At 40.6% G+C, this 16,623-nt stretch overlaps 1 protein-coding gene across 1 annotated transcript; it reads right to left on the bottom strand.

Annotated features, from left to right (window-relative positions):
* Positions 1-2,436: 2,436 nt before the first annotated feature.
* Positions 2,437-8,491, bottom strand: LOC128105126 (C-C chemokine receptor type 1). Its single transcript, XM_052730013.1, has 2 exons — positions 8,206-8,491; positions 2,437-4,427 (listed from the first exon to the last, which is right to left on the bottom strand). Exon 2 carries the CDS (start codon positions 4,366-4,368, stop codon positions 3,301-3,303), a length of 1,068 nt encoding a protein of 355 aa, XP_052585973.1. The 5' UTR covers positions 4,369-4,427; positions 8,206-8,491; the 3' UTR covers positions 2,437-3,300.
* Between the last annotated feature and the right edge of the window lie 8,132 nt (positions 8,492-16,623).

Consider the following 16,623-nt stretch of genomic DNA (forward strand, 5'->3'; position numbering starts at 1 on the left):
TGGATAGTCTACGCAGGCTGACATACCAAGTTGGGTCTAAACCTAGTCCCTCCCACCTGCATCAAGGCTGAGGAAGGCATCACACCATAAGGAATGCGTTCTAAAAAGCCAGTTCGTGTACCTGGGATAAGTCCTAGTCCCATTGCCACAGGACCCACAAACACAAACCACACAACTGTCACCCACATTCAGAGGGTCTAGTTTGGTCCCATGCAGGCTCCCCAGCTGTCAGTTCAGAGTCCATGAGCTCCCATTAGCTTGGGTCAGCTATTTCTGTGGTTTTTCCCATCATGATTCTGACCCCCCTTGCCCTTATAATCCTTCCTCCCTCTCTTCAACTGAGTTCCAGGACATGGTATGTACTCACTCATAAGTGAATATTAGACACAAAGCAAAGGAAAACCAGGCTACAATGCACAACCCCAGAGAAGCTAGGTAAAGAAGACACTAAGAGAAACACACACATGGATCGCCCCAGGAAGGGGAAAAGGCTAAGATCTCCTGGGTAAACTGGGAGAGGGGAATAGAGGGAGATAGGAGGGAGTGGGAGGTGGAAACATGGGGGAGAAATGGGAAGGGAGAACAGTGAAAAAGATATCTTGACAGAAAGTACCATTAAGGGGATGGGAAGAAATCTGCAGCTAGAGAAAACTCCAGGAACTCACAAGATTGTCCCCAGCTAAGACTCATAGCAATGGTGGAGAGGGTGCTTGAACTAGCCTTTCCATGTACTCAGATTGGTGTCTATCCTAATTGTCATCATAGAACCTACATCCAGTAACTGAGGGAAGCAGATGCAGAGACCCACAGCCAAAAACCTGTCCTTTTAAAGCTTGTGTTCAATGTGTGTTGTAAGTCAACCAGGAAATTCAGACTCTGTCTATCAAGACCTCCTGCCAGGCCAATGGTCCAGCTCTTCAACCCATTCTGTATTCCCTAGCACCCAGGCTCATCTATACACTGTGGGGATTATACCAAACTTTGTGCCATAACCCAAGGGTGTCATGCTGCTAGGATTTGTTCATATCATACCCTCATCTTGGAATGATCATGTTGTGTTTTCTTCTGAGAAAAACCTGTTTGTCATTTCGTCTCATCCCTCTTTCCTCCTCAACTTTTTCCCTTTCTCCTTTCATCTTTCTTTCATTTCATTCTTTCTTTCTTTTTATTCACAAAGAGTGTTTTTCCTTATGAATTGCTGTGTTGAAAGTTGGACAGCGTTGAGAAGTGGATAGAAAATAAACATCATTCATTGTGGAAGGTTTATATATCAATCTAATTCAATTAGAACTACATTCCCCAGAGTTCCTTTCCTGGGGTTCCAGAACAGCACAGGCAAGATAGCTATTTATTTATTTAAATTAAAATAAGAAATACGTGTGTGTGTGTGTGTGTGTGTGTGTGTGTGTGTGTGTGTGTGTGTGTGTGTGTGTTTGCTTGTCTGTCTGTGTACCATTTGTATGTAGTAGGGGAGGCCAGAATAAGGTATTCAATTCTCTGGAACTGGAGTTACAGGTGGTTGTGAGCTGCCTGATGTGGGTGCTAAGAATAGAACTTTGGTCCTCTGCAAGAGCAGAAAGAACTTTTAACTACTGAGCCATCTCTCCAGCCCCCAAAATAGCTATTTAATGTGAGATTTAGAAGAAAGTGGAGCCAAGGTTGCTGTGCTATGTTGAAAAGATGGAAACATGTCTCAGGTTCTGTGGTGGCTTACATACACAATTATCTATCTGTTGGATCAAACTCTGCCACACCTATAATCACTGGCTGTCTTCTCAAGGACTCATGTTGCTGACTTGATTCTCAGTATATGGGTGTAAGACCTTTAACATCACTGAGCCAAGTGGGAGGTGATTATGTTATCAGGAATATTACTCTTGGCAGGGAATTCTCAGAAGACCCTGGGTGGTCCCCACAAGCTTTTCAGCTTCCTGTCATTCTATGTGATTTTTGCCTTCTCACCTGAGCTCTGGTCATGAAGCCTTTCCTGTGTGGTGATGTAGTGATGCAGCTATCATGGGAGCTGAGCAGAGGAGGATGTCATGTTGAGCCTCCAAAGCTTCAAGCTAGATAAACCTTTATCATGTCTAAAGTACTAGCCTTAGGGAATTTATTATAGCAAAGGAAAATGGATTGGTGTATCCTTTTATTTTGTTCTTTTTGTATGTAAAATGTGAACTGAAAGAATCTCATATTTTTATTTTTTACATTAATTTATTTGTGTGTGTGTGTGTGTGTGTGTGTGTGTACATAGGGAGATCAGAGGACTATTTGTTAGAGTCAGTTTTCTCCTTTCACCATGTGGGTTCTTAAGATTGAACTCAGGTTGTCAAGCTTGGTGGTAAATGCCTTTACCAGCTGAGCCATCTTGCTAGCTTTTTATTTTCCATTTTAATTTAATAATATTATGAACATATTCCCATATCAATACAAATTCTTTAAAATATTTATGTTTGTGTCATATGCCATATTGACCAACATTTAATATTTCTGAAATAATTAAATGATATGCCATTTTACTAGTATCTGCTAATATTACCATAAAATGGACTACTTAGCTTTTTAGTAATATTGAACTTTTTAAATTGTTTTTCAGAAATACTTCACTAATGTACATTTGTTTCAAACCACATGTCTGTGACTGTTTTTGCCATATTTGCTCCTGTACTATGCATTTTCATTAACAAAATGCAATAATATTTCTTCACCAATTTTAGCAACCAAAAGAACTATGTATTTTTATTGTTATTTCCTTGTGGTCAGAATTTGTATACTAATGCTATTGCATTTATTCTGTAATATATTTGTATCTTTGCTAATTATTTAAAATAACTGGATAAATTAACTTCAGTTTGTTACAGTTTAAATTTTTGATATAACATCTTATGCTTTATAATGTATGCCAATATACAAGTATGCAAAATTCTTTTCTATTACAATAGTTTCTTGAATTTTTTTCAGAATATCACATCATTAGGAGTGGGATTCAGTAAAAGTTCAGTTCAGCTCTGTTTGTTAATGACCACAGATCCTAATTCTTATTGGGCCCAAGCCCTTTATTGGTATCCATTATCCTAGTCTCTGGAACATCCTACTTTTTCATTCATCTACTTTTCAACAGAGAGACATTCAAGGAAAGTTAAATTAAAGAGACGACTTATACCTAAGCCACCTTTAAATTCCCTCTCACCCTACAAGATTGTGAATCCTCATTGTGACAGCTGCCAGTATCTGTCCTGGAGAGCCATGTACTATCTCCTCACTCTCTCCTAGACCTTGGTTGACAGCCAGGGGTCTGAATCAGAAGCCAGCAGAGAGCTCATGCTCTCCTGTGGATGGAGATATGGAACTGGCCCTTTCTGGTTGGTCCACAAAATGGGAGGGCAGCCATTTTGCCAGGGGTACAGCCATATGTTTTCGAAACAGTTGCCGGAGGTACTTCCGGAACCGCTCACCCACAAAGACGTAAATGACTGGGTTGACACAGCAGTGAGTGTAGGCAATCACCTCAGTCACCTGCATGGCCAGGTCCAGTTGTTTGCTCTGCTCACATGGATTGGTGAATAGAACATCTTGGAAAGCAGAAACAAATACAGTCAGATTATAGGGAGTCCAGAGGAGGAAGAAGAGAAGCGTGATAGCAAATATCAGGCGCATGGCTTTGGCCTTCTTCTCACTGGGTCGTCTTTGCAGAATGCTGATGATCCCTGTGTAGCAGATGATCATGACTAGCAGAGGCAAAATTAGCCCAAGGAGGTTCAGCTTCAGAGCCTGAAACCGCTTCCACTGCTTCAGGCTCTCATAGGGGAAATGAGGGCTACAGGTATTGTGACTGGCTTCCCACTGGACTTTGAAAAAGTATAAGCCAGGAATGGAGGCCAAGATGGCTAGGACCCAGGTGATGATGCTGGTGATGATGCCAAAAGTGACAGTCCGGGCCCTCAGGGCAAACACTGCATGAACAATGGCCAGGTACCTGTCAATCGTCAGCAGGATGATAAAGAATATCTCACTATATAAGCCCAGGTAATAAAACCCAGAGAGGAGCTTACACATGGCATCACCAAAAACCCAGTTGTCTTTCAGCTTGTAGTCAATCCAGAAAGGCAAAGTGAAAAGGAAGACCAGATCAGAGATGGCCAGGTTGAACAGGTAGATGCTGGTCATGCTTCGAAGCCTCCTGTACTGCATGAGCACCAGAACCACCAGAACATTGCCTATCATTCCAATGATGAACACCAGGGAGTACAGGGGGGGTAGGAGTCCAGCCCCTAAGGCTCTTACAGCAGCCTTTTGGCATGGGGTGGAGTCTCCATAGTCAAATTCTGTGGTTGTATAGTAGTCTTCTGTGGTAGCTGAAATCTCCATCAGGAACTGGTCAGGAACAATGGCTTCTGTATTTACTTTTCTATTAAAGACAGAGGGTTCTGGGAAACAAAGACAAGACAATGGTTACATTTCTTCAACCAATAAACTGCTCATTGAAGCTTGGTAATTACAAAATCCTAGGGATGAAATGGAGGGCAAGGAGCTCTTGCATTTTCTACTCACATGAACCTTATAGTCTAAGAGGGGCACAGAACAAACAAATGAGTGTGCAAATAATTCATTTAACTATTTCAAGAGTGACTGTGTAAGAAGGTCAATGGTTCAAACATATAAGAGGACTTACCTTGCTGTTCTAACCAAGGATTTCTAAGTGACCCCAAGCTATTGAGTTTGGACTTAATGTTCAACATCTATTAAGGGGGCAAATTGATCTCATTTAGAAGTGATGAATCAGAGGTGCATATTGCCATGGGATACTATAGTGTGGTGCAAGACATTAGAAGTGATGACACAGAGGTCCAGATTGCCTCAAGTTACTGAAATGTGGCACAAGACACAGAATAAGAGCTAAGATAGAAAGACATGAGTATGTTGTTCAAATCTAGCATGGAAATTATTTGATTCTCCTGCCTCTAATCACAGTGTTGGCTCTGCCGCTGGAGTCTCCATGAAAGCTCTGGGAGGAGGACAGTCATGGATAAGAACAAAACATTCATAGCTATAGAAAATTATTATTTACCTTGTTGTCGAAGAAACTAGAAGATGTTGCTTTCAGTTGGTAATGAGACAATGCATGTTTTTGATGAAAAAATCACTCTATGCCAAGATTAGTACATCTGATCTAGCAAATTCATACTAGAACAACCTATCACTTTATAGGTTAAGACTCAAGGTACCAGATTGTTTTACTTAGGCTGATTCATATCACGTGGCCTTTATTTGTATAGGTACTTTACAGTTAACTCAGTATCCCTCTGTGAGCACCATGAGAAGGCTAGAAGGAGGGCATGACCTGGAAACAGATATGAAAAATGGGCTCAAGGAGGAAGAGATGCTGAGATCCAAAAGGTGACACCTTATAGGAGCTAGATGGAAGATGGGATTCTAATGCAATGAACTCTGAGGTATTATTTTTTTTTAAAACCTGGATTGCCTTGAGATAAACAAAAGACCCAATAGATAGCTTACCACTATAGAAACTTCTTCCACACCATGTATGATTGTATACATTTTCAATTCTTTACAGTTAGCTTTTTGAAGAATCCTCCAAAAGGGATATGGGCTTTGTTGTAACATACTAGTTCTGTGACCTTGGGTGAATTAGCCTGTTCCTTTGAGCCTAAATTCCTAATCTGAAACCAAGGAGATTAATGAATGCACACCTTGCAAAGATGCTATGAAGCTATGTGAAAAATATCCCTTCATCCCCAGACAGTGAATATCAGGGACCTGACTGTCATACAGTGGTCCTGCTCTAAAGTCTGTCATTACCAGATATTCTGACCACAATGTTTGTATTCCTCCTCTCCCTACCAGGTTTCTTCTAGGCAACATAGAAAGTGATTTTTCTTGATTGTCAATGACAGTTCTTCCATATGAATCATGCTATGATATCTCTAGAAAGCTGGACTTACAGAATTAGAAAGTCAAGTTGTGGCTACAGAGCCTGAGGAGAGTTTGGGAGAAGGGTGGAGAAAGGATAGTGAACATGACAGTCCTGAACTGGACAGCAGGACTAGTCTCATGCTCTATAGCACATATAGTAAGGTGACTATGGTTGATAACACATACTTGAATATTTCAAAATAGTTAAAGAGGATTATCGAGGTATCCAGGTACCCAGAGACATCCCATTCCTCTGGCTGACCATTACACGCTGTGCCATGTACTGAAATGTCCCCTGTATCCTTTAAATATGCAGAGGTGGCACATGTCAAATAGAACCTAAAAGCTTAGAAAATAAGTAAACACTTCAGTAAGTTGTTACTGACCAGAGTTTTAGTATTTGACCTGAATACCTATCAGTAAAGTATGCTGCACCTGCTCCATCAATCCTGCAATCACCCTGGGCTTCTACTTCGCTCCCTTCTGGGGTCCTTAGACAATGTTTCCTGATTATAAAATCCATACCTGAACAGTGGTCATTGGACATTAAGGCACATGACAGAAAAGGGAAGACTATTCTGCTTCCCTTTTGTCAAGAGGGGTCCCTTCATTTCCTATCAGCTCTGTCCCTGTGGTCCCCCCTTCACCTCTTCACTGTCAGCCCTCACTGGGGAAACTCAGCTGGCAGTCAGGGATGACTGAGGCAGAGACTTCTGCTTTCTGCTGCTCCTGCTGGTGCTGAAGGGGGAAGACACTCAGCTTGGCAATCAGGACTTCTAGCTAGGTTGGCAGATTTACAACAGAGTAAACAAAAGTTGGGGAGCAGTATCATCTGGGGCAAAGTGGTTCTCAGGAGCCCAGATCTTTGTGCATTCTTGCAAGGTGAAGGCAGGTTGAGTTCAGCACTGTCAGGTGGCATATTCAGCACCATCTGCCTACTGAGGGACCCCAGCTTTATCTGCTCTCTCTAAGTTGTTAGGTTGCAACAGTTCCAGTGCACACTGCTGCTAAGGAGACATGACCCTGGCTGAGGTTGGAGGAGAAACAGAAGGCCCATGCTATCATTGGCTCTCCCATGCCTGTGAATAGCTGCTTGAAGAAGTCTGCCCCAGGGCCCTTTCACAGTCCTCAGGTATACCTCTAGATGCTGGAATCTTCCAGTAACAGTGTCCTGTAGCTTGCTCATTTGTGAAGTGCCTGGGAAGAGGTGATAAGAAGCATCCAGGCCCAGGATGATGCCAGATATTTGTTGTGGCTCGTAAGATTCAATTGTGTGCATCTGTTCTATGTCCACACAGCATGTGGACAACTTGTAACTGGCCACCACAGAAATCAACAAGCATTACCAACCAGGGCTCTCTATTTGAGGGAGAAGCCAGTTTTGTGTATTTCCTATCAACTCACTACCCAGGTCTTTTTGATTGAATAACCCTGAGCTGTCATGCATCGTAATGTCAGGCCATTGCTCCTTATTTCCCAGCAGTTCATGGTCTCAATGGTTTAGGAATTCCAGAGTTTTTTGCTGTGTGGTGTGTAGAGAACTTTAAGATCAGAAAGGAATGGCTATGAAAATCTAAGGGTTTCTTGTTCTTTGAAAAATCTGTAGCTGTCCCACCTTTTCCCAACCCATGGAAGGAAAGGCAAAATATGCAGTTGCTAGTACCAGTTCTAATTATTTCTCTTCTGCATAAACCAACTCACATCATGTTAGAATACAGTAGATATAGAATACAACAAGATTCCATTTGTCCATCTGATACCTCTGGGTATGACTTTCCACCTCCTCCAAGATAGTAGTCCTAGTTTTATGATTTTAGTTCTAATATTAAGAAATTGGTTCAGAATTTTGTCACTTCTGCATTTGCAATGATTTTTCTGACTAATTTATATTCTTTGCTGCCTTTTTTCATATATCATATTTTGTTGGTCTTTATGTCAGGAAGTTTGGCAAGGATATCTTTTAAAATAACGTTCCATGAAAGGCACTTCTTGTCTCGTTATACAGGTTTACTTTCTTAATCATCAACAACAAATTGTCAAGATCACTTTCTAGAAAACATTTTATACCTGAACATCCAGCCTTAGGAATACATCCAGCATCTTCAGCATTTCTTGAGTATTAACTGCACAGATACAGCAATAGGCTAAGTAGGATCTGTCTGGTTCTCAAAGCATTGCCCACTGTTCAGTATCCCTGAGCTGCACTCATTCATGCCTCTAAGATTGCCCTTCATGGTAACTAACAGCATAGAAAAGAAAAGTATCACTTACTCTGCTTCCAGAGGATTTTGTCTGCACGGACTTTGTTTCTGGGCCTTTAACAGTCTTTATGAATTCATTGTTCAAGGTCCTGAACAAGTAGTAAGTTCTTGGCTTCCTGTGAGATGATGAAGATTGGACTCTGGTTTTACAGTCTTTCAAAATGACAAGAAGGATGTAAAGTTCTTCTTTTTGTCTGGTTGACTGCCTATGAAGCACCACGATGCCCACCAGTGGCTAATTTCTGGGGTCCTAATTCACTATAGGTACTTTCTCTGTCCTCTCTACTACCGTTCCAGTAAAGTTCTAGACTTCTCAGAAGGAGCACAGCTGCCCTACAAGGATTGCGTAGTGTGTGGTTGGGTGGAGTTGAGTTGGACTATGTGAGTGACAGTGAGCTGTTCCCCAGGACTCATGGAGCAATTGAATGTGTAAGTGTGGGCGTGTAAATGTGGGGGCTGGTCACAGAGTTCTTGTGGTCAGTGAGGAGCCTTTTATTTTTTTTAACACTGCAAATGGAAAGGTCTAAACCAGAACCCCATGTCTTGTTCCTCAAAATCATCTGGCTGAAGAATGAGGACCTAGAAAGGCATCCCCTTCTCTGTAGCTAGAGTTTTCCTGCCTGGCCCACAGTCAGGACAAATCTCTGTCACCCACCAGTCTCACAGTCGCTCAGACCCAACTAAGTAAACACAGAGACTTATATTGTTTAAACTGTTTGGCCTAATGGCTCAGGCTTCTAGCTGTCTAGTTCTTACATTTTAAATTAATCCATTTCTATAAATCTATACCTTGCCACATGGCTTGTGGCTTACTGGCATCTTCACATGCTGCTTGTCATGGTGGCGGCTGGCAGTGTCTCCCTTCGCCTTCCTGTTCTCTCAGTTCTCCTCTCTGTTAGTCCTGCCTATACTTCCTGCCTGGCCACTGGCCAATCAGTGTTTTATTTATTGACCAATCAGAGCAAATTGACATACAGACCATCCCACAGCACTTCTCTTTGGGGTTCTATACTGATGTTATTTCTATTTGTACTCTTACTGCTCCCCATACCTCTCCTCTGCTCCCAAATCTCTTCCCAACCAAACCTCAAAGGATGATTTCCTCTTAAAGATATCTGGCATGAGAGTATAGGCTGTTTCCCCTTCCTTTTCTGACAGGTGTGGTAGTGCATGCCTTTAATCTCAGCACTCATAAGACAGGGGTAGGAGAATTTCTGTGGGTTCCAGGCCAGTTTGGTCTACATAGTGAGTTCCAGGATAGCAGGGACTACATAGAGAGACTCTGTTTTAATAAACAAACAGACAAACAAACCACACATGAACATATCCTGAACACTGGATATGTTCAAGGTGGTATGGCTATAGTCTCCTCTTCCCTTCTTGATACTCTTGATTTATGTATGCATTGGCCAAACGTGGTCCAAATGCAAAGCCCTGCAAGTCCCTACACCTCCCTGAGTCTTAGGTCCCATTCTGTCAAATGAGAGCACTAAGAACTAGGCTCATAGCATGGGCAGGAGGTTAAAGAGTACATAAAGAACATCAGAGGGTTTGGCACAATGATAAAGAAGCCAGAAATAAACACTGGAAAAAGACAGCATCATCAGCAAAAGGTGCTAGTCAAACTGGATGGCTGCATATAGAAGAATACAAATAGATTCATACTTATCACCCTGTACAAAACTCAACTCCAAATATATTGAAGACCAGATATGCTAAACATAAGACCAGATATGCTGAATCTGATAAAAGAGAGAAGTGGGGTATAGGTTGAACTCATTGGCACAGGAAAAAACTTTTTGAACAGAGTACTGATCACACAGATGCAGGGAACCATGGAGTTGGCCTGGTCTAGCTGCCTTGAGAGGCATTTGTCATATTTTTTTTCAGGTCAGAGTCCATGGCTCCTGGGGCGCAATGTGCCTTCCAGTTCCTGAGAGACTAATGCACTCCCTCAGGTAGCAAAGCATTCAGGCCTCTTTGTGTTTCTCTGTATGTTCCCTTAGTAGTCAAGGAAGCATGGAAACTTGACAGGACAGTTGGTTTTAGACATTAATCTTGCATACCCTGTATAGCTTGCAAACTTCATTGTATCCTGGCAACCACAACTGTATTGATCCTGGCAATTGCCATTATATTCTGTTTCTGATAAAGATGTAAAAAGTCTCATTGCTCTTCATAAAATTGTCACAGCTTCAGTTATGTTGTGGCCACTCCAACCAAGCCTGGTTTCATTCCTCAATGCCATTTCAGGTGACCTTAACCCAGTAAGTAAGCACAGGCACTTGCACACAGACATGAAGAACAACAGCAATTAGCAAATGGGACCTCATGAAAGAAAAACTTTTGTATAGCAAAGGACACAATCATTTGTGCAACATGGCAGGCTACAAAATAAGGAAAGATTTTTATTTACACATCATATAGAGAGCTAATATCCAACATATATAAAGAACTCAAAGAACAGGACATCAAGGAAAAAAATAACCCAGTTTAAAAATGGGGTACAGGTCTAAACAGAGAATTCACAAAAGGGGAATCTCAAATGGCTGAAAGGCACTTAAAGGAATATTCATCCTTAGCCATCAGGGAAAGGCAAATCAAAACTTCTTTGAGATTTCATCTTATACCAGTCAGAATGATCAAGATATAATGATCAAGAATGATCAAGAATAAAACAACAACTCATGCTGATGAGGATATGGAGTAAGGAAAACACTCATCTATTGCTAGTGGAAGTGCAAACTTGTACAGGCATTATGGAAATCAGTGTGGTGATTTCTCAGAAAGCTGGGAATCAATATACCTCAAGATCCAGCTATACCACTCTTGGGAATATACCTAAAGGACTCTATATAATACTACAGAGATAATTGCTCAACCATGCTCACTGATGCTCTATTCATAATAGCTAGAAATTGGAAACAACCTAGATGTCCATCAACAGATGAATGAACAAAGAAAATGTGGTACATTTACACAATAGAGTATCACTCTGCCATTATAAAAATGAAATTTGCAGGTAAATGGATGGAGCTAGGAAAAAAATCATCCTGAGTGAGATAACTCAGACACAGAAAGAAAAATATGGTATGTTTTCACTTATATGTGGATGTTAGCTGTTAAGTCATTGGTAATTACCACTACCCTGAGAACCAACCTTCAGTAGCTCAGGGTTTGAGGGGGAGCCAACAGAGTCAGCAGACTATCACTCAACTTGACTCTTCTATCTGAAGGAGTAAAACTTAATTCTCAGTGGTTGATGAGGGGGCCTAAATTTAACTCTCTGGGGCCACCAAAAATGGGGAAAACATACACACTCACATCTATGGTTATTCTGTGTTCTCTCTCCTGTTCTTTATTTCTTTTCTTACCTCTATCCAGATGTAGCCCTTCTGTCTCTCTCTTGATGTCTTCCTTCTAACTAATTTTATTTTTTCCCTTATAGTTTATACATGTAAAATCTTTCAGGCAATATACAAATTACAATGTGGTTACATTCTATTTTTCAAGTGAATGATTATAATGAATATAGGTAGAAAATGTTTTTCTATATTACTTACATGATTAAACATTTTATGTATTACAAGTGAAAAACAAGTTGTCTCAAGAACTCACATACATTCAGGTCCAAGCAACTTGTTATGGATTAACAGAGTGTAAGCAAGCAAGCAAAGTATTTTTCTCAGCCAGTTCTTTTGCTGGAAGGCTTCATTCATTTTGTGGTTACAAAGAAAGGATCAATTATTTTATTACTTATCTCAAAAGGTAATCTTATAATGAATCTTAAAAGAATCACAAACCTAAACTTTTATATCTGAAAAACAATCAGTCTTCTCTACTTTTAATCCTCAGGGTTCATACACATTTGTCAACATTTTTTTTTAATCAAGAAGCTGAGGGCAGAAATGAGTACAAGGAGTCATCATCTTTGATCACCAACCAAGAAAGGTACATCATCTAATAATTGGGCTGCTTTGTTCTTATTATTTGACCTCAAGGAGTCTCTTACTCAATTATGTGCCCTTATAAACTTTTAATCATTTCTTTGGGGTTTTCACCTTAAAGCTATTAACAGAAAGATCTCAATCTAACTTTAAGTTATATTTTAAAGCTTTGTTTTAGCTATAATGGACACCAAACTCTGTGAACACATCTCTCAACATTAAGATTGAAAGAATTTGAGCTAGCTGGGCTTCTGGGACTCAATTGTCTTTCTTAATCATTAACCTAAGCCACAGTGTATATAGCTCCTCATGAGAAACCAGCTGTATGACACTTCCTTGTTCTTATTTTTTCTATCGTCTGTAGCCCCTGCTCTATCAGGGGTGGGAGGCAACACTATATCTTGCTTTTATCTATATTAGTTTCTTCACTAAGCTAACCTCTATCATAATACAGTACTTATTAAAGACCCTTAATCATCAAAGCCCTATTTAAACTAACACTATTATTGTATAAAATCATTGCTTCAGTTAAACAATACAGCTTAGAGGAATTCATCTTCATAATACTCCACAGGTAAAAAATGCCTAGTAGAATGGGATATTTCCATGAGATAATCACACTACTTTAAAGGCAGTGGGGATCTTTCCACACCCACTCACACCATGCCAGATACCAGAGAAAAATGGTAGTGGCAAACATGTAAAGACACAGCAGTAGCAAGACATTCTGGGGCTGAGGCTCTCAGGGTCTTGACTATCTGAGACTCACCCATTGGAGCTTTGCTTCCTGATGGGCTGACTTCCTGAACCTCAGCTACCACCTATTGCTCCTCTGACATGGTCACTGGAAGATAAGCAAGTTACAATCAACATAACCACAAAGGTTATGCATAGAGTAAAGGACTAGGGGAAGATATGACTCTCCCTAAGAAGGGGATAAAGAATAGATAGTTATGGATGGATGATGGCTGGGCTGGGCTGGGAGGATCAAATGTGGAAGGGGAGGGAAGAGAGAATTAAGGGGGGAATATGAAGAGGAACATCAAAAACTAAGGGCCATTCGAGGGGTCATATGGAAACATAATACAGTAGAAGGTTCTTAAAATATATACACGTGAAGTTGATCTAAATGAAATCACCAAATAAAGGGAAGACAGAATCACAGCTGGACATCTCTTCTCACCAAATGAAGATTCCAGTACCTGGAAGGTTTACATATAATTGAGTTGTTGGGCAAAGAGCTCCCATTGGAACTCCCAAACAACCCAGTCTATTGCCAAAGCTTTGGTTGTTCTCCACAAACTGGTAGTAAGGCCCTATTGCTGAAGACAACACCTACACAACTCATTGAACATGGCTGGTGTCTACCCAGAGCCTTCACCCCTATGGACTAATGTTCATAGTACTGGAAGGTACTCTATATGCCAACAAAGGAGAAAGGTAAAACCAACACTGCCACAAACCCTTTAGTCTGCAATGGTGACCTGCCTACAAGATACATTGGTGCAATAGTGGCGCAAAGCTTGTGGAAGTAACCAAACAAGATCTGCTTTGATTTAAGGCCCACTGCATGAGATGGAACCCATATCCAACACTGCTCTCGCGGCCAAGAACCTGTACTAGATAGGCCAGGGGTATAGGGGAAAACCGAATACTACTGTTTTGCCAAAGCAGTGGTTCTCAGCATGTGTGTTGTGACCCTTTTTGGGGTCCATTGACCCTTTCACAGTGGATGCATGTCCAATATCCTGCATATCAGATATTTACATTGCAATTCATAATAGTAGCAAAATTACAGTTATGAAATAGCAATGAAATAATTTTATGGTTGGGGACACCACAACATAAAGAACTGTATTAAAGGGTCACAGCATTAGGAAGGTTGAGAACCACTGTGGTGAAGGAACATAGCAATAAAATGACTCAGCCACTATCAGAGAAACTTCCTCTTGCAGCAAACAGGAACAAATACAGAGACTCATAGCCAGATAATGTGCAGAGAATGAGAAATCTTGGAACACTCAGCCTTAATTGGAACATTTTCATCAACTACCTCTCCTCAGGGCTCAGGGAACTCTATGGCAAAGGAAGCACAAAGAACGTAAGAGCCAGAGGGATTGGAAGACCCCCAAGTAAGCAAGACTTTCTAACCACAGAATGACCACCACACATATGAACTTTCAGAGACTGTGGTAACATGTACAGGGCCTGCACAGGTCTTCACCAGATGGGGTCCTAAAGGCAAAAAGAGAAGTGAACGCCCAACCCCCTTCCTAACCCGGAAGCTATCTCCAATTGAAAATGAAAAAAGAGTCTCACAGGAGAAACAGACCCTGAAGGGTAGGCCCCCATGCTGAAACTCAAAATGAGCTCAGTGGCATCTTTGGAGGTTCTTTGTCTCACAATGTTGTGACAGGGCATTTGTTTAATCATTTATTTACCTTGTAGGCCCTTTGCATATACATTACTGCTTCTGGTTTTGTGTTTTTATGGGATTCCTGTGTATGTAACATGTGTGTCTCTGTATCTATATGTTTCTTGTGCTTTTTCTTTTTCTTCTGTTCGTTTGTTTTGTTCCATCTTACTTTATTTTATTATTATTCCTTAGAGGCTTATTTGTTTACTACTGAGAGACAGAAAGAATGCGGATCTGCATAGGAGTAGAGGTAGGGAAGAACGGGGAGGAGTTTGTGTAGAGGAAACTGTAATCAGAATATATTATATGAAAAAAAATCTATTTTCAGTAAAAAAGAATAAAGTCTGAACAATAGTGCTTCCAGTGACATCTACACAGCAACCATCACTTTTCTCATTTGTTTGTGTGTCTTTGAAGTGGGAATTTTCCTAGCCTTCCTCACTGCAAAGCAAGATTTTAGAAAGTATAAATGACAATGTGCTTTGAAAATGTCCACTGGTCAGTGAGATTATAACTGCACACTGTAGGTTATGCAGGCTGAGGAGTTTTTTCAGAGGCCTCTATGCAGGTCAGACTGAGATCTTGAATATCTTACAGAAAAGAATTTCAGGATGAACTGGTTTGAAGCCGAGTTTGAATTTAAGAAAAAAAAGTTTCATATAGTAAGAACAGGCTGAGCCTGTTCTGATTTCTCTATGTCGTATTGACTTTCAGGATGTCATTTTATACAGCACAGCCTTGGCTGGAGTTACTCTATTTTGAGCATAAATACCAAGAAAGAATGATTCCACATCATGTTTATATAAGTAAGCAATCACTCCTTGCCAGCATACCAGGAGGCACAAACTTATTGTTTATTTGTACCAATAAATAACGACTCTTCAGAACCTACCACATCATATCAAAAATACCAGACACATGAGCTTATCAACCACAGTAGATGGAATCATTTTACCTTGTACAATAAAAGAAAGAACACCCCGAGTCTGATATGTGGCAAGTATGCTGACTAATTACCTAGTCAGTCATCTTGAGCCTTTTCCAAGAAGATTGCCACAGTGAAGGACCCCTAATTCTATTCTTGTTCCAACTTAAGCTTAGTGACACAGTCCACTTTAATCTGAACCTTAACTGGCTTGCAATTGAGACCTCCATTTGACATTTCTGCCCTTGAACAGGTATGAGACTGCAGTGAAGGCTTTTTATCTGGTCCCTATAGACTTTTCCTTGTACCTGTATTAGTTCTCTACCTCACACGTCAGGATAGCCTGTCTGAACTCTAAAGACTCTTTAACACTTTCTTCACTGTTCTGTAACCTGAATATTTGTATATTGTTGTGTTGTGTTAATGTGTGATCTGAGAGCTGATCTTAATAATTAAAATGCTGGGATGAAAACTCAGTAAAGTGCTTACCTTGCAAGCATGAGGACATGAGCTGATCCCTCAGAACTCATATTTTAAAAAAGCTGAGAGTATTGGCATGAGTTTGTGATCCTAGTGCTGGGGGAGAGGAGACAGACAGATCCCTATGGCTCACTGGCTAGCCAGCTTAGTTTAATTAGTGAGATCCAGGCTAATGAGAGACCCTGTCTCAAAAAACATCTCAGTGGTTAAAAGTGCTTGCTGCTCTTCAGTTCTCAGAACCCACAATGGGTGGCTTACAACCAACCACCTGTAAATCTAGCTCCAAACAATGCTATACTCTCTTCTGGTCTCCATAGCCCCCCCATCCCATGGCATCTACATACATAAAGAAAAGGAATTTTTAAAGAGGTGGATGGTATTTGAGGATATCGAGGCTTTTAGCCTCCACATGTGTGTATGCACATGTGCATACATAAACACACAAGTAACTGTACACATATGAACACATACATTATTGGAATAAAGGAGTTATTGATATTATTGTTATTGATAACCATCAGCTATCAAAGCAATACTGGGGTTATTTGGCAAATTATAGTCAACAAACTGATATGACTTACAACTTTATTGCTTATTCAATAAATTTTGACATTTTGGAGAGACACAGGTATGTCTTTTTATTCCTGACATAACATGCTC

Source organism: Peromyscus californicus, unplaced genomic scaffold (assembly GCF_007827085.1).
Source record: "Peromyscus californicus insignis strain IS unplaced genomic scaffold, ASM782708v3 Scaffold_11__1_contigs__length_118956290, whole genome shotgun sequence".
Classification (NCBI taxonomy): Eukaryota; Metazoa; Chordata; class Mammalia; order Rodentia; family Cricetidae; genus Peromyscus; species Peromyscus californicus.

Coding starts and splice junctions, on each gene's coding strand:
- LOC128105126 (XM_052730013.1), bottom strand. CDS start 4,368: ATGGAGATTTCAGCTACCACAGAAGACTACTATACAACCACAGAATTT.